This window comes from Pan paniscus, chromosome 2 (assembly GCF_029289425.2).
Source record: "Pan paniscus chromosome 2, NHGRI_mPanPan1-v2.0_pri, whole genome shotgun sequence".
In the NCBI taxonomy this organism is placed as follows: Eukaryota; Metazoa; Chordata; class Mammalia; order Primates; family Hominidae; genus Pan; species Pan paniscus.
This window is the reverse complement of record NC_085926.1, coordinates 100374326-100399567: the sequence shown is the minus strand read 5'-3', so window position 1 is coordinate 100399567 and position 25242 is coordinate 100374326. Positions and strand designations below refer to the sequence as shown.

Sequence of the window (25242 nt, the reverse complement as noted above, 5' to 3'; positions counted from 1 at the left end):
ATAAATTTTCTGAGGATTAATCTTCTCAGGGTCTTCCTCTCTAGTTCATAAAGATACTTATCTACTTCTAGGACAATAGCTTATAGATGGGTTTTGGGGGTTCAAGAACTTTCAGAAGTTATGTAAAAATGTTGTCCATGTGTATTTTCTAGTGTCTGCTTAGCTTTCCTTGAATTCTCCAGTCTTACTAAAATTTAAGATCCACCACTTTAGGAATAATCAATAATTTTTTGACCTTCATAATACCAGAGAGTTCTTCTAGCTTCTTCGACCTTGTCAAATACAGGAGGGCACTCAATAAATATTTGAGCAGATACCACTATATTACTAAGACCTGTGATAATTTTCAACAATAGAGTAAACTTTATGCATGAACCTAACAGCACATGGGCAAAGCTGTGGCAATTATCTAGTTAATTTATAAATGGGACAAGAATCTTTATGAATTAAAACATCATTATTCCAATCCAGAGACTTAGTAGCCAACTTAATTTTTTTCCCATGAAGGAATGATCTTAGAGCAGTTGCCAAATCTGATAGCACCTAAGGCAAAAATGAAAGATAAGCAAATCTTCCCCTCCTCCCACTACTTGCTTGATTTGATAGCTAAACCAACCAATTCTGTCTATGAAAATAAAATACATACATACATATATATAGCAATTTTTTTTTTTTCTGAGACAAAGTCTCACTCTGTCACCCAGGCTGGAGTACAGTTGTGTAATCTCGGCTCACTGCAACCTCCACCTCTTAAGTTCAAATGATTCTCCTGCCTCAGCCTCCCAAGTAGCTGGGATTAGAGGCACACGCCACCATGCCCAGCTAATTTTTGTATTTTTAGCAGAGGTGGGGTTTCACCGTGTTGGCCAGGCTGGTCTCGAACTCCTGACCTCAGGTGATCTGCCCACCTTGGCCCCACAAAGTGCTGGGATTACAGGAGTTAGCCACTGTGCCCAGCCTAGCAATTTTTATAGCGGACTTATTCAGCTTTTTAAAAAGGTAAACAGCACACACATTGCACACTTTTCCTGGCTTTTCTCCTGAATCATTTTCTAGGCAGCAGGGCAAGGTGACACATCCAGACAAGAAAGGGAAAGAAAGGCTTCAGGGCATGGTGGGAGACAGGGAAATGCTGCTCATCTCCACATAGGCTCTTTCCTTCCACACAGAACAGGGACTTGTAATAATCAACCTGCATCACTCTCCCTTAGGTCCACTTCATAACCTCTCCACACACAACTCAGAGAGTTGAATAAACGTTTTTAATAAAAAGAGTCAACAATACTCAAGCTGCAGGCTTGGAAATGGTCACGGGCACAATATTCTAACTGCCCTCTGGGAAAAGATAAAGAACAAGATTCAAAGAAATCTATTTTCTCTGTCTTCCATCTCCCACTAAGTCTCAGAAACCCTGGCCTTGGAATAATCAATCCTTTCTCCTTAATACAAAATAATAATTTGTGAAGAGTAAAAGTCAATATCTCCTTCCCTGGGCTAAGTGGTTATGTTTATTGCACTTCCTTTTTATATTTGCAAATTTACCAATAAGATTATATTTAAATAAGCAAAATAAAAAATAGCACTAAGTGAATTTCAGTATAACTATTTAACTAATACTCCCGTCAAATCACAATATATTCACTTCTATTAATTTTAATTCACTGGAGAGTCAATTCCTTATTCAACTCTATTTTTGGTGTTCAATGCATTAATAAACAAATGAATGCTACAAACTAGTATTTCTAATTCAGGGTGGAAATGTTTGAAGAGATGTTTCAATTTTCACAATGACTAGAGAGAGTGTGCTACTGGGATTTCATGGTAAGACTGGATATGACAAACATTTTGAAATTCAAAGGACAGTCCCACACATTTAAGAATATTATACCAGAAATACTGACAGCCCCTTTTTACAAAGCACTAGTGTTGATCATTCAATGGTAAGCATGAAAGAAGATTACAAGCTTCCCATTCTATCTTTCGTCTTTCTTTCCAAATGAGGTCACTGAAAGAACAGGCCAAGCGGTTCACTGCCAGACTCACTGGAACAAATATTGTTTGAATGGTCAGATATTTCTTATAAAGCCTGAGGAATATGGCTAATGCTAAACTGTAGAGACAGATCTGTCAGTGTCACTCACACAAAATAATGCTGCTTAGAGGGGCACAGCTGACCTCAGGCCCTTTGACTGCCCCACTACTATAAACATAACCATTATTGGAAGATAGAATTGTATATTTGGGAGTGCATGCCTCAAACAGGCAAAGGAAAGTGATTTGTTCAATTTTATTTTTTTTCCCAAGAGATAGATTGGGCTTCGTATTCTTTCATGAAATGGGGAGATTTTTATTTATGACCCCAGACCTAGCACACAATGTCACACTAATCTTACCACCAGGTTGTTTCCACAGCCCTCCAAGGTGCTGAGATTGATGATAAAAATGACCACTGCTGGAAAGGTGTTGTTATTGATGAACCCTCTGCAGTGGGAGTCCCCATGCCTTCCATTCAGTGCCAGATCTGTTTCCGAATAACCCGAGAAAAGTACCGTGCAAAAATTAATCTTCATTGTAATGGCCTGCACTCCACAATAGACACTGATGTCTCTTTCAGCTGAAATAAAAATATATAAAAAACAAACATAAGTCAGAAAAGCAGAAAGATAAATAACATTAACATCCTACTGATATATTTATTCATCTCCTTTGTCTGTTTAACTCATTTTTATATTTGATACACCATAATCCAATGTGCCAGCTATTAAGTAGACAAGAAAAATAGCCTTTTATTTAGTTATTTAAGGAGAGATCTTTGAGTGTAGAGATTACAGTTCACCTCTGTTTCCTTGTGCTTGATGTCCAGTGGATGTACATTAAGTGTTGATCAAGTATTGCCAAATGACTGGAGAATTGAATGGAAACCAATCAGGTTACTGAGGAAATTCAGACCTAGAGCAACTGGATTATTCAGATCACCTGTCAAGAGTAGTGAAAATCACTACAAATGATGCATTTTCCCAAGTATAAGGAGAAAGCAGTTGAAATCCACCCTAAACCAAATTGTCAAGTACTTTGGCATTTGGTAACCCATCTTATGGGTTGTATAAATAAAAGCCATCCATCAGATTTCAATTTTATTTTGCCTAAATTAAATAACACTAGAGAGAAAGGGAATAAAAATAGTGTTGATATTATGAACAAAAATGCACAGCTCACTGTAGGAAAATTTTGCCAATGACTATGCATGCCTCAGTAAAAAAAAAAAAATGACCTAAACATGGAAATGTAAAACACAATTTGCATGGTTCTCTATGACTCCATGGGTTACTGTGACGGGGTCTAGTCCATGTCTATAGAAGTGACCACACACACACACACACACACACACGGTCTTCATATCTCTATTTAGTTATTTTTCTACATGTAATGTAGAAAATGTATAAAGGAAATGGGGAGAGTGGCTGGTAGGTAATTCCCTAGTGGTAGATTATTTTACATTCATCAGTTTTGGTAATTGCTATAGGTTGAATTATGTCCCCCCAAAAAAAGATATGCTGAAGCCCTAACCCTCAGTACCTTAGGCTTTATTTGGAAATAGGTTGTTGCAGATTAAATTAGGTAAGATGAGGTAATACTGGGGTAAAATGAACCTGTAATTCAATATGACTGGTGTCCTTATAAAAGAAACATCCAATGAAGAGACAGAGACACAGGGAGAGACCATGAGAAGGCAGAGGATTGGAGTGATGCATCTACAAGCCCAGGCACACCCAAGGTTGCTGGCAAACCACTGGAAGCTAGGAAGAGACAAGAAAGGATTCTTCCCAGACTTTCAGAGGGAGCATGGCCCTGCCTGGATTTTGAACTTCTGGCATCCAGAACTGAGAGGCAATGAATTTCTGTGTTTTAAATCACCCCAGGACACAAGTTTCTGTTGTCTCAAATCACATCATTTGTGATACTTTGTTACAGCAGCCCTAGAAAACTAAGAGAGTGACTTTACCATTTTTTATTACCTTATTATACCAATTAGATAAAAAGCCTGAAACAAGACTCAAGTTTTCAACATGTAGAAACAAACAAAAACTGATTATGCTTTTCAATGGGGAAATGACCTTGATTGTTCAAAAGAGGAAAACCAAACAAAATAACACATATTTTTGGTGAATGATGGCATGTTCACCTAAGTAGTATGTAAATTTCATTCAAGTTTTTTAGCATAGAATTAATTTGCTTAAATAATTCAGTCCTAATTTAACAGTAGAAATGTTCAATAGCATTATCTCTTTAGAGTGTTTATTCTATATACATACTGGGTTTTTTTCCTAGCAAAGTGAGTCATATTTGGGGAATGTGAATAAGCAATATGGAAATGTCTATGTTTTGTAATAAGTTTAAACTCATTAAAATTACCTATAAAGAAAGATGAAAAATCTTTTTCATGGCCAAAAGGCAAATGGCTAGGTGTTATAGGAAATTCGACGCAATATTTCCTTTGTTGGTGGAAAAATAATGAATTAATTATGAAGTATACTTTGCCAACCTAGAAAATAATAAACACTACTTAAAATCAAGGGGCTATCTTCATAGCCTTCGGCAACATTAACTATTTAAATGCAAAGATAATTTCTAAATGATACTTTTTTCTAAAATAATACAGTTTATTTTAATAAATGTTTATGAGTATCTATGAACTATATCTTAAATCTACTGATTTTTCTCTATCTACATGCTATTCCTTTGCTCATGCCATCATTATCTCTCCCCTGGACTATTGTACTAGTCCAGGAACCTAACTTGTTCCTTTATTTCCAGTCTTAATGTCCTTCAATTAGTACAGCTGTTAATATATTAATCCAGTCGTGTCATCCTCATGCTCAGATTTTCAACAGCTACTTTTTGACATAGGCCAAAAGACCAAATCTTGAACTAGGTGCTCAAGTCTCTCCATAATCTGTTACCTGCCTACCTCTGCATGCTCCTCCCTCTCTCTCTCTTCTATGAATCTTGCTTCCTAAATTTGAATCTGAACATTTTTCATGTCTTTAAATGCATCACCTTGAGTGATAGAAACCAGAAAAGTAGTTACCTCCTGGGGTGGAATTGCCTACAATAGGAGCACGAGAACAATTGGGGGAAAGATAAAAATGTTCTCTATCTTGATTTGGGTGGAGGGTATATAAGTATGTACATGTGTTAACATTTCAAGCAGTACCCTGAAGATTGGCACATCTTATTATATGTAAATTATTCCTCAGTACGGCATTTTTAAAAACATAATACAGGAACACACACAAAGTACATGTATCAGTGCTCTTTCTTCTGTTTGGAATGCTCCGCCTACCCCAAAGCTTTGCCTAAGTAACTCCTACTCATTCTTCAGGTTTCAAATTTTATTTACCCAAATACTTGACCTGATCCCAAGTCTAAGGTATGCCACTCTGTTTTATGCTGTTGTATTGCCTTAGAATCATATATGTATTTGTATATTTTTCTTAATAAACTATAAGTCCCATAGGCAGGAAAGGTTTTATATTAACCAATGTACTCCAGTGAGTAACTAGCTAATTAATCATATAAGGTACTGGAGCAACAGAGTGCACTGAGGATTCAAAACATAGTGGTCATATTCCCAAGCACAGGAGTCCTCTCTTGTCTTCTAGGGATACATTCCAGGACTCCCAGTGGGTGCCTGAAACCACAGATTATAATGAAACATATATAGTATGTTCTTTCCTATATATACATGCCTATGATAAAGTTGATTTTTTAAATTAGGCACAGTAAGAAATTAACAATAATGCTAATAATTATTATGAGTAAAGTATTATTAAGTAAAATCAGGATTACTTGAACACAGCAATGCAATGCTGAGACAGTCAATCTGATAACCAAGATGGCTCCAAGTGACTAGTAGATAATGGACCATGGATAAGCTGGACAAAGGGATGACTCACATCCTGGGCAGGATGGAGCTGAATCGCGTGAGATTTCTTTACACTACTCATAATGGCATACACTTTAAAATGTGTGAATTGTTTATTTATGGAATTTTCCACTTAGTATTTTCTGAACACAGTTGATTGCAGTTAACTGAAACTATGAAAATGAAACTGCAGATAAAGGGAACTCCTGTGTATTACAGTCCATTAGAGGAGACAGACACATTAGCGTGACCCACATTGACAGAAAGATTGTGGGGAGAGCTATGGAGTAGCGTAGAAGGCCGGCTTTGCCCAGACCAGCTAGTTAGGAATGGCTTCCTGGAGAAGATGGCATTAGCTCAGTCTTGAAGTATCAGTAGGAGTTAGCTAGATAGAGGAGTGGAAATTTTATAACACAGAGGGGACAAATGTGAATAATGAAATATGCTCAGGCTGGCTGGGAGCCAGGTAGTTCCCATCCATTTGTAATTAAAATGCAAAAGAGGAAATAGCAGGCAATGAGGACATGTGTTAGGCACAGGTGAGATTGCAGGGAACCTTTATACATAAAATGGCCAAAGATACCATCTACCTGGATGTCAAATCAAATCCTCAGCTGTTAGAGAGTTCACTACAACTTCACTTTATGCTTGGTGAAATAGAACAAGTATCATTGCACTCCTTGATATACCATAAATATACCAAAGTGAATACCTATTAATGAATATGTCACAAAAGAGAGGTACCATTCTTCTTAACATAAACCAACTAAAGACCAGTTTCCTCAGCTCTGTTTAAGGGGATTAATTAATGCTTAGAATATCTCAACAAATGGCAAATGATTACTGTGACCAGATGTAGTGCTCTTTTCTGTTTTCCTATAACCAATTTGTAACTCCTGCAATGAAACTGAATTTGCTACAGGCTTATCCCACTTTAAGATATGATGACAAACTAAAGGTTTCTGCAGTGTAAGAAAAGAGATCTGTCCAAATCTTTCCTAACCCAGTTTTCTAAGGACTTTTCACTAGTGTTCAGAGAAACACATTCTTTTCCTGGTTGTAGGTACTAAAGACATCCATTCAGCACAACTTTACCATTTGTGAGGCTTTGAGAAGGAAAAAAGAAGGATACCTCAAGTTGCCAAAGGGCAATTTCTGCCAAAAGGAGAGAGAGTTTTTTTTCAGTCACTGAATAACAGTTGCTCTCAACAGCTACATTTTTTAAGCCTTTTACTGTCCAATCCCTGGCCTGAACTATGATGTTCAAGACTACTAAACAACCTAATGAGTAGATATCTTTAGGGGTTTGATTTTTAAAGTTTTATGTTTAAAGATACCAAGTATGTCAAATGGCAGGCCTGCAGACAGAGTTTATGTGCAGTTACATTGCCAAAACAGCAATGTTTTTCCCCTGATATTAATCAAGCTAAGCTTTTCATAGAAATTAACAATAATTGAATATTGAACTGAATAGGGTAAAAATAATGTTCTGTACCCTGTCATCCATCTATCGGGAAATGGTTTTATGTATCTCAGATTTTCTAAAATTTTGCAAATTTTAAATATCCTGTCACATTGTCAGCCATCTGTCTCTCCGTGTATAAAATGTGTCCTGATTTGAGGTTCATAGAATGTGGTTACTATATAAATGGAAGTAAAGAAGGTATGGATCCAGTTCTATATATATAAATAAGGATTCATTCAACTTCTTTACCCCCAATAAAGTTCTATTCCTAGAACATTTAATTACACCTTTTCCTTTACACACAATTACTGAAAATATATTTGCATTGTATTATTTACATATCTAATAATACATCTAACTTTGTTCTTGTTTTAACAATTTTATACTGAACTTACTTAAATCTAACAGCATTCAATTGAGGCTCATGGTGAGGCTTTTGATAGACTGCATCATTTTCAGATCATCTCAGTACTGTTGGAGCCTTCATTTCCCTTCACCAGCATCAGAATGCTTAATATTTTCCAGTTATTTTATAGAATAATGAGTACAGATTAATAAATTATTCAAAGAATTTGCACATATGTATTCTGCAATACAAAGATGGCAACACTCCAAAATTTGGCTGTAGGCTGGTACTCAGCACTGTAGTGCAATGACTCAAGATATTTCTTCATCATTGATCTGAAAAAGTAAACATCTGTATGAAACGAAATTCTGGAGGTCAGTGTATAGTGTAAAAGAAAAAGGATGGGGAGGCCAGGTGTGGTGGCTCACGCTTGTAATCCCAGCACTTAGGAAGGCCGAAGTGGGTGGATCACGAGGTCAAGAGATCGAGACCATCCTGGCCAACATGGTGAAACCTCATTTCTACTAAAAATACAAAAATTAGCCGGGTGTGGTCACGCATGTCTGTAATCCCAGCTACTTGGGAGGCTGAGGCACGAGAATGGCTTGAACCCAGGAGGCAGAGGTTGCAGTGAGCCGAGAGTGTGCCACTTCACTCCAGCCTGGTGACAGAGTGAGACTCTGTCTCAAAGGAAAAAAAAAGATGAGATGCACAAGAATCAAACATGAAAAATCAGTACCATAAATTTTCTACTAGTCTAGAGGCAATTGGTTTTATTTATTTTCAAGATCTAAACTACATGCTACTTCATATCAACAACGTGTTTCAGGAAAGCATTTATTGTGTACATATCACGTGCCAGTCTCTGTGCTAGACTTTGAGATAACAACATTAACAAAAGACCCTGTTTCTTCAAGGAGCTTACTGAATAAAGAAGACAGAAGAAAAGTAAGCAATTACAATACAGCCTGGTAATGATATACTAGAGATTTGTAAACAACATTATAAACAACTTTGTCTTGGTAGCAAAGAGGTGTTTGAAAGGAATTGTTAGGAAGAAATAAAATAGTTCCAACTGGTTAGATTCTATAAGGAAGTGATTAGAAGACTGCATGAAGAAAAAGGGGTGTCACTGATGTGTAGGTTTGTAGCTTTGATGAGTGGGTGGATTATGCCCTAAGATAAAAAAATTCAGGGAGAAAGATGATAAGCTCAGTCTTTGAGAGGCTGAGTTACATATGAGACATTCAAGCAGAAATGTACAGCAGATAGTTGGAAATATGAGTCTAATATTTGGGGACAGAAAACAAGAAATACAAATTTGAGAATCACCAAATACTCGGTATATCAATAATAATAGTAATAGCTGAAATTACCAATGAGAGTATTCAGATAAGAAGAGAAATAAACTTAAAACAGAAAAATAATTTCAAAGCTGACCTTTGATGAGCCTTTCTGTAATTTTCCCAATGGAGTGTAATCATCCCCTCATGTTCTATCCTATCTCACTTTAACTGTGGGTCTACTGTCTCACTTACATTATATCGGAGAGTGGATATTTACTTTCCTGTTAAATTATAAACTAATAGAGTGTTCTGGGTTTTCCTAGAGTATATAACAAATACTCAGCAAATATTTATTAAAATACATTTATTTCAATGGTGTGTAAGTCTTTAATATCAAGTTCCAACATTTACAAACAAAATATGTATACAGTTGATATGGGTTCATCTTGAATGTTCATCTGTCTGTATTCTGCCAACTGCCTGAGATGATGCCTCTGTTTTCAGAGTTTTCAATGAACATCAAAATCCTTAATGTCTAAGTTCAAATTGAGAAAATGCAACTCATTAAATAATATAAAATTAATAGATTATTGCAATTTGTTTATTTGTATTTTATCTCTTTAAGTGTATTAGCCTTGGTGACTAGTTATCTTACCCCATTAAAAATGAATTTTTAACAGTGATAGGTTTGTTGATACCTATTACTATTAACAGCAAGCAAGTGCATGATGGCCAGCTGGGGCTAGTGTAAATACCATGTGGTTTTGTAACAACATAAAGCTAGCAGACCATCATGGGTACCATGTTCTAACCAGCACTTCTTATACTTTACTGTGCAGATGAATCACCAAAGAATCTTATGAAAATACAGATTCTGATTCAGTGGATCTGAGCTGGGGCCTGAGTTTCTGCATTTCTTACAAGCCTCCAGGTGATGCTGATGTTACAACTTCTCAGTCAATTCAGGTGCTAAGTCACAGCTTTGTATTTTGACTGGACAGAAGATAGCTCATAGGTGGATTTCACCTGGTGAGTTTAAGCCTCTTACCAAATATCTATTTGTCTGATTTATATGCTTACAAGAGAGAAAAGTTTGTAAAAGGGACGGGAGGGAGAGAGACAAGAATCATGAAGGGGTTAGAACTGCATCTGACTTCCTCTCTCATCTGAAGAACTGACTGGTTTTGAATCTCAATGAAAGAAGGCTCATAAAATGCTCTGTAAGGCTAAGTCTAAGTAAGCCTCCTTTAGTGCTCCAGTGGCAATGTGTGAAACAAAATTGGGAAGAGGATCAGCCTCTTCTCTTACCCCCATCTCTGTCTCATTCTGTAAACCATAGCAGTTTAATACCCGGAGGAAGCAGAGCAGTCTACATCAAAAGGCAGCTACACCAAGCGGGGCAGTGTTTTCATAAAAAAGCATTTCAGGCAGTGGTGGTGCCTGTAGCACTGTGGTCAAGGAGTCCAGAGCAAAGAACCTAAGTGGACCTTTCCTGAGCATGTGTGACATGCAGTCTTGGGGAATCAGAAGCAACTGGAGAGGACGGGGGTAGAGTGGCTAGTCCACAGTGAGCAGGCAGGAGGCTCTGTACGGTTCAGATGCAGAGATTCCTGTGAATATCATCACATTAGTATTGATGTACTGGTTTGCATATACTTAAAAGTAGTATTGGTTTAAAACTGATAGTATAAACAGCAATCTGTTCAATATAGTGGGAGAAAACTTTTCTGTATGCTGCAGAGTGCTTTGTGGCATGGTAGAAAATCTCACCTGAAAATAATTTACCTCCTGGGCTCCGATAAATATTCCAATACTAATTTATACCATCTTTGTAAACCATAATAATAATTTATATATCAGTTCTGCTTTTATCTCTAAAACAAGAGTGGTGATATTTGGCACTACATGGGCTTACAAATTGCCTAGAGAACAGATGCTACATATGTTGTTTTAATTCATTTTTGAAAGTTAAAATTTGCTCTTACCAAGTTTTTATATAAGATTGAGGTTTTGGTGCTAAAAGAGCTAGAAGTCCTAAAGGGGTATTGATATTTCATCTACAAGAAATACCAACAGCTGATGAAGAACTTAAAGTGGATTAGGAATTCAAGTTTCCTCTGTATATTGAACAGGTTTTGTGCCACCTCAGTCTTTCATCACAACATCTGTTTCTCGTTAGCAAATGCAAGCTGTTGTTTCCAGTGCTCTAGGAAATTCATAAGCAGTCTGAGGCAAACTTTGCAGACTTATAATCACACTTGCTGCTCCACATTCTTTGGAACCAGAAAAGTTTGGTCATCTTTTTCAGGCAGAAAAAAAAGCAAATGGGTTTTATTTATAAAAAAAAAAAAAAAGTGAAAATTCATGCAATAAAGAATACTGTTATTAAAATATGGGAGAATATGGACCCTGAATTACTCATTGAATTTGCTAATTGCTATCTTCTCCACTGCACTTTATCACTGTAAATTAATCAGAATGTGATCAGCAATAGCTGCCTGGATCTGTTCTTCTGCCTCATCTGTTGTAGTAATTGCTTTCACAGGTGCAAAGTGGAAAGCAGGCATCCTCTTGACAACTTGGAGACCAAAGCACTACCACTGAAAAGTAGGAATAAAGGAGAATTGGCCTTTCCTTTCTACACAGAGAACCAGAACATATTCCCTGGGATAACTATTCTACTAACCTCTCTTACTTTGTCTTTGGGCACAGAAAAATGCCATGGTTAAGCAAAGCCTAACACAAAATTAGACAGTTCATTTTACTGAACTCACTCATGAATTCTATTGATTAAATAATTGATTCTCAATTTTACCTCCTGTGGAACACTTGTGTTCATTGAATATTAAAATATTAAAAATATTACCGAATAAAAGATTTCCTTAGTCAAGCAGGTCTTGAAAAGACTAAACAAATTCCCCCAACACATGACTTTTCAGATCCTTAGACATGGCAATTTGCATTGAGAATCTCCATACATACATCATTTTTAAAACTTACTATTCAAATTTCATTTTTAGACATCATTGTTTGATGGAAAGAATCTCTATTAATTTGCAGATTTGCAATATTTAACAAATTTATATCCTCAGTTTTCCTACTGTAAAGGGGGTATTTAAAAAGATTTTGTAAGTTTATTGTAAGAAATGAAAGAATTCTGTGAGGTGCCTGGTACTCAAAACATGGAACTTATTGCTTGTTTCCTTATTAGTATTATTTACAGCATAATACGAAATCACATGTTATGAAACACTGACTCATATTCAGTTTCCCATGACTACTTAGTTCACCATAAGACAGTGTCAAGCCAGAAAATTTATTGTGCTATAAGGCCATTTTTCTCCTTGGATGTGCCTTTATCATTAAAGATTTCTTTAGAGGCCAGAAAGTTTAGCCTAATCCTCATATACTTCCAAAGAAGCGGGCCTGGCTTCGGAAAATATACACTAGTCACAAAGGCCAAGTACATTCATCTGTATGTTTTACTTTAACCAAATAATTCCTTGGTACTCTAAATTCAACTATACTTTGAGTTTTATTCTAGAATCATCACAACTGTAATTTTAGTGGTTCATGAGTCTGCTTTTTGCTATTAGCTTGGATAACCAAGAGTTACCCACCTCTAAAATTAAATGGCATTACTTTAAATTTAAATGAATTAGACCATGGTGCGTCTCTTGGCCCCAGGATAAATGCCATGGAAATTAAAGAAAATAGTTCTAATGTCACGAAACAGCAAAGGTCACATAGGGTGAGATGATTACTCTCATCATTATTAACATTGCTTTGCATTTAGATAGCCCCTTTCCTTTGCCAGACTCATTCTCATTCCATCCCATTGCTTAGCCTCTGAGCAGCTTGTGGAGCTCCTGATGACATCAAGGGTGATCGTGATGTGGAAGAGATACTGAGAGTCAAGAGGGCAGTAAGCAATTAATCTTTAGGCTTTATTTGCTCACTCTGATCTTCTTTATGCAAACAACCTCCAAAAAAATGGGTTAAATAATACCCATCTAAATATAAAGTCTCTCCTGGGACTTCAGCGTTACTTGGATTTTATTAACATTTGTGTTATTAAAATACAAATTTAGTGTTTTTTAAATACAAATTTTAAAATTGTAACTGTGTGTGTGTGTGTGTGTGTGTGTGTGTGTGTGTGTTTATGGGTGTATGTGTTTATGAATATACGTCTGGAAAGTTTGGGTGTTTGTTGCCTAAGCCAGATAGTACCTAAAGTGCTAATGTGTGTAAGAAAAATTACAAACAAAACACAAGTATAATTGAAAATAGAGGAAGAGACTTCTCCCTCTCTTTTTCTGACAGCATTTACTTTAGAAAACTTGTAATTAGAAGTACTTTCTCCTCTCTTTGAAGTGTGTATTAATCCTTTTGAAAACTAAATAGGATTCTTGTAAGCTTTATGACCCAGGAATGTCTTTCTCAAGGATCTGAGAGCCATCTCTTTGAAATGTAAACATCAAGGGAGATGGTAGCCTTATGTCCCTGTTTCTGCGCTTAGGGTAGGAGCCTAATTTTGATGTGAGCCTTGCTCCAAATTGCAATATTACCTCCTGTCATAAAGATATGAGAAGTTACTTTTTCCTCTGGATAAAACAAATCAGCTAACACAGATGGTCACCCTACTTACCAGGTAAAGTGAGGATTCATATGTGTGACAAATGGTCCTGTCAAGTCCTCTTACTTGAGGACTAGTTATTGTCTATATTGAAAACATATGTAATGAGTTGTCTCTGCTTGGCTATATATAAGGGCGAGGTTTCTTTCTGTTTTTGTAACCTCTTACTGATTACCTGTGATGTGCATCACATTCTGGTTTAATGCTTATTTAATGATAAAAGTGTTTTTATTTCTCTACTACCTAGGCAGAGGGGATTTCTAGGTTGGGAGAAGATTTTGTTTTTAGTTATATTTCCACAACAAATAATTGTGCTTTTAATTGGAATAATTGGCTCAAGAAAATGATAGAATACACTATCAGTTGTTCTTAACCATAAATGTACATTAGATTCATCTGCAGGGTTTAAGATACAGATTCCCAAGACCACATTCAGAGATTCTAACATCACTTATTTGAGGTGAAACAAGTTGAGTCCCCACTTTTAACAACTAGCCCATATGATTTTGATACAGGTGGTCAGTAGATGCCATTGTAAACAGACTTTTTAACATGATTTTTTAAAAATTCACCATATGATAAATACTTCGTTTTCCTGTCATAGTTATTTCATGGCTCTTTAACATGTCTTATTCACCTTTACAAGTATATAACTACCACACCAGTCAGATCTTCTCTGTTGAGCAATCATTTTATTACTTGGCCTTCTTATCCATCCATAACAGGGTCATGGCTTGATCACCCTTCCCAGGCCGCCAGTGACTCTGATGAGAGCCACTGCCTCCCACTACACTGAGGGACTGAACACAATTAGCATCTCTCACCTTCTCCAACTGTGGCTTTATCTCTCCTTCTCACTTAAATCAAACAAACAACTACACTTTTCCAGGGTTAACTCCTTCATCTGTACTATTGATTGCTTCGGTATTTTCTTTTCTCATTTCATCAATTATTCTTTATTTGAATTTCCATTTTTTTAATACTCTCCCTTTACTCATGTATGCTCAGGCCTCTATAGTCCCCAGGAATTGATTTCAACTCCTGCCTCAGGTTGCTCCTTTCTTTTCTTTCAATTCCTGGCTCAGGTTGCTCCTTTCTTTCTTTTTTTTTTTTTTCCCCAACCACAAAAGTTATCTAAATAGTAGTCTATTTTCATACTTTTTATTTTCCTACTCCCTACTCATTGCTTATCCATTGCACAGGGAATAAACTCTCATACAGCAATCTTCAGTTTTGATCTTTCTTCTCAGACCCAGCTCTGTATTTCCTACTACTGAATAGAAAGAAACTGCCACTATATATTCTAAAAATGCCTCAAGCCCATCATTTCCAAACTTGAACTTCCTTTCTAAAACATGCAAGTGTCCTATGTTTTTTTTTTGTCAGTTAACAGCATCAACATCCAGTTGTTCCAGTTAAAAACATCCTTTAATCTTCTCTTTCTCTCACCTCCCAAACCAAATCAATTCTCCATTTCTGCTGAGTCTACCACAAAAATATCTCTTAATAACTGTCCCCTTGTAATGCTTCCACTGCCACTGCCTTCAGGATATTTCTCTCTGCCTCTAGTCTATTCTAACTTGATTCTATCTTACACACTTGTCCTAATGTCTCTTCCTAAAACAAAATGTGACCACATCAAACCTCTTAAAAGATATGTTTAAAAAGACTCAGTGACTCTTGATTGCATTCAAAATTAAGAGAAAACACTTTTATTACACTACATAACACATGTTCTCACCAAAATAATTGACTTGAATTTACTTAAACTTCTAGCTCTCATTGGTTTACAGGATAGACAGGAAAGAGGAGCCTGTTCAATGACACCTCAGAGTTGCAGTTGGCCAAATCCGGTGTCAGAACTCTACAAGACAAATGACCAAACTGCTCAAAGAGATAAACAGCATTTTGTAAAAGCAAAGGACAGAAGAGAACTGTTATAAAACAAAATGAAATAAAAGATATATCAACAAATACTCTATGTGAAGATTTTAGAAGCAACTTGGCTGAATTTAATGATATTAAGAAATTACTGTTGGGCTTATTAGACGTATACGTAAAGGATAATGATTTTTAAGTTCTTTTCCATCACATATAAACACCAAAGCATGAATAATGCATTTATTTTAAATATGCCAGAGATGGGAGTGGTAAGGACAAAGATCAAACAAAATTTATAAATGTTGATAGTTGATAACGCTAGATAATCAATATGAGTGCTCTTTCTACTAACCTCTACTTTTGTACGTTTGAAGTTTTCCATAATAATAAATGTAAAAAAAGCTCATTTTTGATATTCAAAGCCATTAACAACTCTGCCTTAGCAAATTTTTCTTGAATTCCTTTGGTCATTCCCACCGCGACCTTCATATTTTACTAACAAACCAAGCACTTACATCCTAGGTCTAAGTTCATGAAGATATTCAGACAATTTCTGATGTGAGCTCTGTTGTAGAAATCGCACTTTATCTATGTAACTACCTACTGATTGCTCTATGCAGGTTTGCTGTTTCACAGCATGCTCCAAACACAGGAGGACTGGCAGGTTTTGAGAATGTAAACCACGGCCAAAGAGATTCCATTTGCATGGCAGACTTGGAAAATTGTTTCCAATTACCTAATATTTATTTTGTAAATGTTGAACTGTGGTTCCATTACTTTAGCTAATATAAAATGATGAATACCTAGGTAAAACCTTGAGTAACTTCTCATTGGGTGCAGGTTTTAGAAACCTGTGGGACATGCCCATCAATGTTGCCAAATCTCGTATTTGTCACAACGTTGATGGGTTTCTGTGAAATTCATTCTGAAGCTCACCTGTGTACTTTGGTGGTAATCATCATTTCATTGAAATAGCATTTTTTGTATTGTACAATATTTCACAATCATTTTCTTAAGATTATTCCTAAATAAATATATTAGCATTTAAGAGCAGTTCTTTAAAGTCTAAATTAATTTATGGGAAAAAAAAGACACAATTTTGAATGAAATTAGTCTCTCCCAATTTTTTACACAGTAGGCAATATTTTTCATATCTGTGAGCAGCCATTATAATAATATTAACTATGATGAACACTTTGTATGTTAATATGGATATAAATTACAGCTCCAGAAAAATGTCTTGTCATTTGCCATTTGTTAATATCCACTTAATGTAAAGAGATAGCCCCCCGTTCTCCATATATATTTAAATGACTTGCTCTTCAAATATAATCACTCTTCCAGAAACAATTAGAGAATAGATTAGGCTTACACTTACCAGGAAATCTACTGTGGAGGTTGGCATCACAGTTGTAGCCGTTGAACTGAGCAGACCCCGGAAGCACTCTAATTGTTAGAAGCAGCAGCAACAATATTTGTTCCATTGCAAAACCTGGAAAAGAGATATCTATCATGTGGGCACTCCCACTTACTCCTTCACTCCTACTTACTGGAAAAACTGAGGCTGATCTCAGCTCACTGTTGGATAAGCAGTTTACATCCATGCAGCCAAAGCTCACGAAATAACTGAGGATTATCGGTAGTAAAGGCAGATATTTGGGTTACAACATTTCAATATTGTTTTCATCATTGCCTTCTGTTGGCTAAGGGTGACAAAGCTAGATTTTCATAGTAGAAGAGCTAAGGTATAAATCATAAAGTTTACAAAAGGAAAATTCTTTATTATGCATAGGAAGAACTCAAACCAAGTATCTAGCAGATTGGAATAGCATAACTAGGCAGACTAACTAATTTGGAGATGAGTCTACTTTTTACAATACCAACAAGTATAAAGTCAGAGGAATTTAAATGTTGAATACTTGATTCTAAGAGGAATCTCAATAATCTTAATGACCAAATAACAACTTTCCCTTAACAGAAAACAGAAAAAAGTCTCCCCCAACAGAAGAATTCCAGACTACTGCAACTTTTCAAAATCAATGGTTTGTGTGTCATTTTCTTAGGAAACATAGTGATAAAGCAAAAGGAAGAACAGGAAAATACTCTGTGTGTGAACAACATTGCAGTTCCTCCCACAACTGCTCCTTGGTGGGTAGTAAGGACTGATACAGACATAAGAAAACGTTGAATTCTTAGGATAAAGTAATGGAAGATTTTTTTAAATGTATCAGTGTGGGTTGAACAGTTAAATAGAAATGGACTTTTACTTAAACACCGGTCAGTTTTGCGTTTAATAATTCTTTTTCCTGGATGCCCATTCATTGGCCTGATAGAGTTAAAACATCTTTCAGGAATACCTAACTTATTCTCAGAGCATAGTTTGTACACTGAAAAGAATCTTTTGGGTTGGTGGTCTTGGTCTACGCATAAAAAGCAAAAAGAAAATAAAATTGCAAGTGGTTTACTCAAATAATTTAGTGGATTTTAAAAGCTTGGGTTTTGGAGGGAAAATGGTGTTTTAGCTGTCCTTAAAGATCTACCATTAGATAATTAATCAAGTCTTTAGGAAAAGGAAGGAAACACATCTTGCTTTTGAATCATCATTTCAGAATAACAAGTTTACAGTGAATAAAGTCACTTTGGTGAGGATGTGGGAAAGAAAGTCATGCTCACTCTCAAAAATAGACTGAAAAAAATATTAATTCAGCAGGAACTTCCTTCCTTTGGCACTATCACACAGTACTCAGGCACAGATCTAAAGACTTTGGAGAGAACAGCCATATGCCTAGTTAGTTCTGATTGCCTGTGACAGTCCATAAGCAAAAGGCTCACACCAGTGGCTGACCCAGACCCTAGGAGCTCTTGGCCATACCTGCGCCATCATTTGGTGAGTTATTTTGTGGTTCTGAAATGCTTTCTAGCTAACATATTTTTTTCACAGGAGAAAATAACATTTACTGAATGTACACTTTGCACAAAGAAGGCACTTTGTGCCAGATAACTTTCCTATAGCTGCTCATTTATATTTTTTATAATGATGGGTGAGGTTACAATTATTACTGCATGTACAGAGAAAAGAATGAGTCTCAGAAGGTTTAAATGACGTGAAAATGAAGTGGAGGAACTAGAATTCAACCCTAAGTCTTTCTGATAGTAAAGTTTGTTGAACAAGCTACCTAAATTTCATCTGTTATTAAATTTAAGATTTTCTTTATTGCCATTTACCATCAGCTGTTTTCTTTAGCTTTTTACTTTGTGTATCTTTTAATAGATCTGTTCATTTATAATGAGTAAACAATTTTGATGTAATTAATACAATTTTCTTTATAGATATATTTTGTAATGGGGCATTATGAGAAATAAAATTATTTTTAAAAAAGAGACAGAGAATTGTTTATTTCTCATTGTGAAAACAGCAAAAAAATTATTATTGACTAAACTAGACACATTTGTGTTGGCCAAAAATAAATGAAAAACTCATGTTAATTGAAACAGCTCACTGAGAACAAGTAGTAAACTCTTAGCCTTAAAGCTTTAAATCACATCTCAGGTTGTCCCAAAAAGGCATGACACTGTCCTACTCTCTTTAACAAAACCTACAGCACTTTCATAGTGATTAATACCCTAACCATTTTTTAATGAATAAGAGGTGGAAGTAGAAGGCAGCTTTCTTTAACAGAAAATATATTGATTTTTATGTCAGCAGGTATAGATTCAGATAAATCCCTTCTCAGCCATTCTGTAGATTTGTCATTTAAAAATCAAGATAATGGCCAGGCGTGGTGGCTCACGCCCGTAATCCCAGCACTCTGGGAGGCCGAGGCGGGCGGATCATGAGGTCAGGAGATCGAGATCATCCTGGCTAATATGGTGAAACACCGTCTCTAGTAAAAATACAAAAAATTAGCCGGGCATGGTGGCGGGAGCCTGTAGTCCCAGCTACTCGGGAGGCTGAGGCAGGAGAATGGGGTGAACCCAGGAGGCGGAGCTTACAGTGAGCTGAGATCTCGCCACTGCACTCCAGCCTGGGCTACAGAGCAAGACTCTGTCTCAGAAAAAAAAAAAAAAAAAAATCAAGATGATGATCATAGACTTTACAAAGTATAAGTGCATAAAGAATAGTATAGTTTGGACATACAGAAGGCATTGAAAACTTAGTTTCAAGGCCACCACATATTGATGTGCAGGTCATACCCTCCACAAGGGCATCTAATGCAGGAAAACAATGTCTAGGTCTGAACTTCTTTGGACTAGCCATGTACTCTAGAGCTAAGCTACAATACAAAGTGTCTCATGGGCTAGTGACATCCCTAACTGGTTGAATCTCTATTTGAGTTACAATGATATTTGTGCTGATCTGTGTTTTAATATTAAGGCACATTAGGCAAGGAATTTTAAAAGGACACCCATATCTCTTATAAAGGCAGTATCCCTATTTTGAATCTCTATACTCTTGGTAGGGCTTACGACATTTTCAAGCCTTCTTTATAGTTCAACTGTAAGTTAAAACAAACTGATGAACTATTATCTTGCAAATTTCCCATCCTCAACCTTACCTTCATCATTTCCCCTGCACATGGAAAAACTGAGCATCATCTTGCCATAGCAAGCTTGGAGATGCTATTTTAGCACAGTCCCTAAATACTTTTCTGAAATTGAATTGTATGGGATTGGGGGATTATGTTAACACCCTTTACATTCCTCAAAAACATATCATCCTGGCTGCTCAGGCTCCCTAGATCTTAGACAGGTGCAATTCCAGACATGTGTATTTTAGCTCTGATCTGGTTATAAAGGTTTAATGGAGTTTCTTTTCAGAATGTAGAACCTGATTCTGTGGTTTACTCTGGAATAATCTAAGGTGCTTGCTGTCCCACTGTGGCTCCAGCAAACTCTTGACAGAGAATCTGAGCAGAAGCATTTTTCACCTTCTCCACCACATCTAAGTGCAGCAACCAATGTCTCTGCTTGGATTTTAATAGTGGTTTACAAGAATGCCTTGTCGAATACATCCAATAATACAAAATATTAATACCACAGTCTGAGATGATAATGGCCTTGAAGATACGTGTGCAAAAGAGTTTTGTATGTGTTTCTTACTTAGAATCTTCATAAGTTTAAATTGATGGGAATGGGGAGGAGAAGGAGGATTATAAGTAAAATGTTGAATTTTAAGAAATTCAGAAGTGTTGGTGTAAAAAAAGAGACACCTGCATCTCGTAAACTGTTACTAATAGAAAAGGAAGTCATGCTAAGTGATTTGCTGTCAAATATGTCAATATTTCTCATACTAAATTTTCTTTTTAAAATGACTTCTTCCAACATGTAAATCTCTAATTTCTTTGCTTAGAATTAAATTTGGAGTCAGAAAAATATAATGCACTTTTAATTCCTCCTCAATTTTATATCAATTGATATAGTTCTGTCACAAACATTGGTCTTTAGATTTTAATATAAAATAATCTTTGTTTAATCTTTTTATTGAGATCTGTTACTGTATGTACCAGGCACTGTGCTATGTTTAACATTCAACTAATTACATAGATTTAATTTTTACTCATGTTAAAAATGTGAAAACCAAAGCTTAAATATTTTAATTGACTCGCACAGGGTCATAGACATAGTAAATGGCAATGCAGAATTCAAAAACGAGCTTGACATTTGGAATTATTACATTACTCTGTTTGACTTGATTGGAGGTTTTCAAATAAATAAAATTAATGTCCTACTAATTTTCAGAAAGTAAATTATATTAATTATGTATGCTTAAGATATGCTCTGAATTAAATAATTCAGATGATTGAGACAATATTTTTTAATATCTACATAATTTTCATGACTCTATTTCATTAGGCAGTGAGTGCATAAAGAATATTGTTCTTGGCCAGGCACGGTGGCTCACGCCTATAATCTCAGCACTTTGGGAGGCCGAGGCGGGTGTATCACAAGGTCAGGAGATCGAGACCATCCTGGCTAACACGGTGAAACCACGTCTCTGCTAAAAAAATACAAAAAAATTAGCTGGGCGTGGTGGCGGGTGCCTGTAGTCCCAGCTACTCGGGAGGCTGAGTCAGAAGAATGCCGTGAACCCAGGAGGCAGAGCTTGCAGTGAGCCGAGATCACGCCACTGCACTCCAGCCTGGGTGACAGAGCGAGACTCCATCTAAAAAAAAAAAAAAAAAAGAAAAGAAAAAGAAAAAGAATATTGTTCTTTTCAAAAATTGATTTAATGTAATACTTATAAGTTTTAAGAGCTGACTGTGTACCAAAGTGTTTTAAGTACTTTTATATGTGTTTTCTAACTATGAGACAGGCAATTTATTCTCCCTATACTGGGGAATGAGAAAACTAAGGCACAGTAATCTGAAGTAATTTGCCCAATGCTAAGCAGACAGCCAGTGTTAGAATCAGGATTCACGCCCAGAACAATGACTAGAGAAAAAACCCTCAACTATTATGTGGCACCGCCTTCCAGAAAATGATGCATATAATTCTAAATCAAATGGAAATTTGGCAATTTCTTGGTAAATTTGATCAGTATTGATTTATTCTTGTGTACACTGATCAAATAATTATTGAATGTTTATATGTGTCTGGTACTCTCCAGGGGGTGGGGGGATGCTGAGATACAGCAATCAGAAAAATTTTTATTGCATATCTGCATAGAACTTACATTCTAACTTCTAAGTCAGAAGGAACCAAAATCTATAAGTAAAATATAGAGTGTATTTGTGATAACTGCTATGGAGATGAATAAAGCAAGAAGAATAGTAGGAAGTTCTAAGGTGGAAGGAAGAAATATTGAAGTTTTAAATAAAGTGGTCAGAGATATATAACTAACCCATATAAATGAAGCTTGCTGGGGGGAATATTGATTATGAACAACCCAGATCTATGTGTCTATAATGTATACCTCACTTGCTTTTTTTTTCTTGCCATTTAGGTACTTCTCAAATAAAATAGACTTTCCTAGTGCACAAATTACTCTTTGGGAATAACTTGGACGCTTAAAAAATCTGCATTAACCTTTTCAGATGAATAAAGGTGGCTGTTAGTGCCTGAGAAAAGTAATTTATTAAATAGCACCCCTGTGACCTGAAAAAAAAAGTGAACATGTTCGAAAGTGCCTTTATCTGCTCTCAAGAAATAACTTTTGCAGAGACAAATGACCTCAACAATTTATCAAACTTTTAAATTTCCTTAATTTCATTGCCTTGATATAGGCTGATCTGTTGTTATAGTTGGAAAGAAAAATAGAAAATTCAAACTAAATATCATCTCTTCAAATGTTAAACATCAATCTGAGATTTATGCACTTTTCCCCACTAAACTAAAGCTAATTTTTTATCATACAGATTCACAAAAATGTGAAATGAGTTCTTTGGCATCGGTGAGGCCCCAGTCCTCTAATTCTTGGCTCTCCACTGCATTTACTGAGCAGCTACTCTCCACAGGCTGCTGTTCCTGCAGGGGCATGGCCTCATACCCAGTGCTTCTGCATCACTCACTCAAACCTGCTCTGCAGAAAAGATCACAACAGTTCATTCAGGTTTAAATTACTGGAAACATTAAAAGTTCTCAGGAAAAAAGGAGAAAAAAATGTGTGTATTTTAACAGAGATCAAAGTTTAAGTTAAAGGATGAAACTCTACTCCAGCATTGGACAACTAATAGATTCTCGGTAAACGGGCACTAAAGCCACACAGGTAGGCAACTGTATTGCCCAGCTAAGAATCATGATGTTACACAGTCTTCTCTTCAGGAAAAGTACATATTAACTCACCCTTCAAAATCATTAGTGTTGTTTGTTTGTTTGTTTGTTTGTTTGTGAGACAGAGTTTCATTCTTGTCACCCAGGCTGGAGTGCAGTGGCACAATCTGGGCTCACTGCAGCCTCTGCCTCTTGGGTTCAAGTGATTCTCCTGCCTCAGCCTCCTGAGTAGCTGGGATTACAGGCAACCGCCACCACGTCCAGCTAATTTTTGTATTTTGAATAGAGACGGGCTTTCACCATGTTGGCCAGGCTGGTTGCGAACTCCTGACTTCAGGTGATCTACACACCCCAGCCTCCCAAAGTGCTGGGATTACAGGCATGAGCCATCATGCCCGGCCCTAAATCATTAGTTTTAAAGTGCTAAGGATCACAACTCCTTAATAAAGAAACATGTTCTCTGATGGGGTATCTAGACTGAAGCTCTATATTCTTTATCTTTATCTTCCACTTGCACATTAGAGTCAACATATATATTAAAAGAAAAATGAAAATATATGACCTTCATTGGAAATATTCATTATTATGTACATATACATTCATTAATGTAGAATGTCCTTGTCTTGCTAAATAAAGAAAAAAACACACCATGTACTTTCAGAATAATGCCTCAAACAAAGAAGGAAATATGTTGAGCCATCAAGAAGACATTCAGAAATTTTATGGCTCTTAAGATGCTGATGTATACCATAAGGAAATATGAATGCTAAAGGCTGCTCCTAAGAGAAAAACCTACTCCAATTTTCTCTGACACAAAGTGAGTGTTCATTTATTTCCCTTTCCCTGCCTTCCCCATTTGTCTTTCTGTTGAGGGTTTTCTCAAGTAATCTACAGCATTTAAATGATCTACAGTGTTTAGTTTAGAATATTTATTGTACAATCTGAGTTTTGGGGGAGTAAGTGAAATGATAGGTGGAACTAAGTCACTTTAAAAGCTTTCCCTTAATAATTCACCAGGTTCCTTTTCAAGATATTTGCACATTTTATTCTTCTGAAGCAGCTTTGAAGATATGCTAGCATATTGACTTCCTTCCTCCTTTCATGAAGTGTAATCATAACAAATTAATAATAAAATAATAATTTTACTAGTTATCTTAATTGCTCATTTCCCTCCAATGAAAACTTGACTATTGGTATTATTACATCAGAATAAAAATATTTCTTTCTCAATAGAGATGATAGGCAAAATATTTATGAGAAGGCACAGCACAGGAATCAATCACAAGGGACACAATGCCAGTATCTTTTGGCTGAATATAAACCCACTCCCCGATATTCAAATGTATGTTCATGGGTACCAACAATGAATAATGGCAATATAATTTCACATCTTTGTCAACCCTTTCCTAAGAAGAAAACAGCTCTTTTTCCTATAGTACTCCTCTCTTTGAGATTTCTGTTAATTAATTAACTTATTTATTTCACATATTTTTGGTGAGCAGTTTCTAAGCATTGGACTCAAGGTCTTGGGAAGTCAGAAGTAAGCAAAACAAACATAAGCTTTACCCACACAGAGCTTATAGACTATAGACAGAGAGAGTTATTAAATTAATAATCAAGCACATTAAAAAATGTTTGCAAAATGTGTTAGGAAAGTGCTATGAAAGAAAAGTAAAGCACAGTAGATCCTGATTTAGATGGCAGGTGTCAGGAAAAGACTTTCTGAGAAATGCAACAGTTGAAAAGTATTGAAGGACTGAGCCAAGTTAGTCAGATGAAGGCTGGAGCAAGGTGAACTAGGTAGCATTCATCGCATGACCACAGATCTTCAAATGTCAAAACAGTCAATACTTTGTGAAACTTTTTTGGAAGAAAGTCCATCATCCTGAGCTAGGAGGAGAGGGCCAGAAGTTGTCTCCCTGTAGGCAGCAGGGCCGGGCTACACCTTTTCTCCTAAGTGGAATGGAAAATCATTGAAGACCTTTGAATTGA

General features: G+C 36.2%; 1 protein-coding gene across 1 annotated transcript in view; it reads right to left on the bottom strand.

Annotated features, from left to right (window-relative positions):
- The window catches only part of ZPLD1 (zona pellucida like domain containing 1), a 44803-nt gene extending 24667 nt beyond the window's left edge, over positions 1–20136 (bottom strand). The window contains exons 1-3 of the mRNA XM_024928326.3: positions 20097–20136; positions 16919–17032; positions 2394–2614 (exon numbers count right to left, since the gene is read on the bottom strand). Of these exons, the coding sequence (XP_024784094.1) occupies positions 2394–2614; positions 16919–17032; positions 20097–20136 (375 nt within the window). The remainder of the gene's footprint in view (positions 1–2393; positions 2615–16918; positions 17033–20096) is intronic.
- Positions 20137–25242: the final 5106 nt, after the last annotated feature.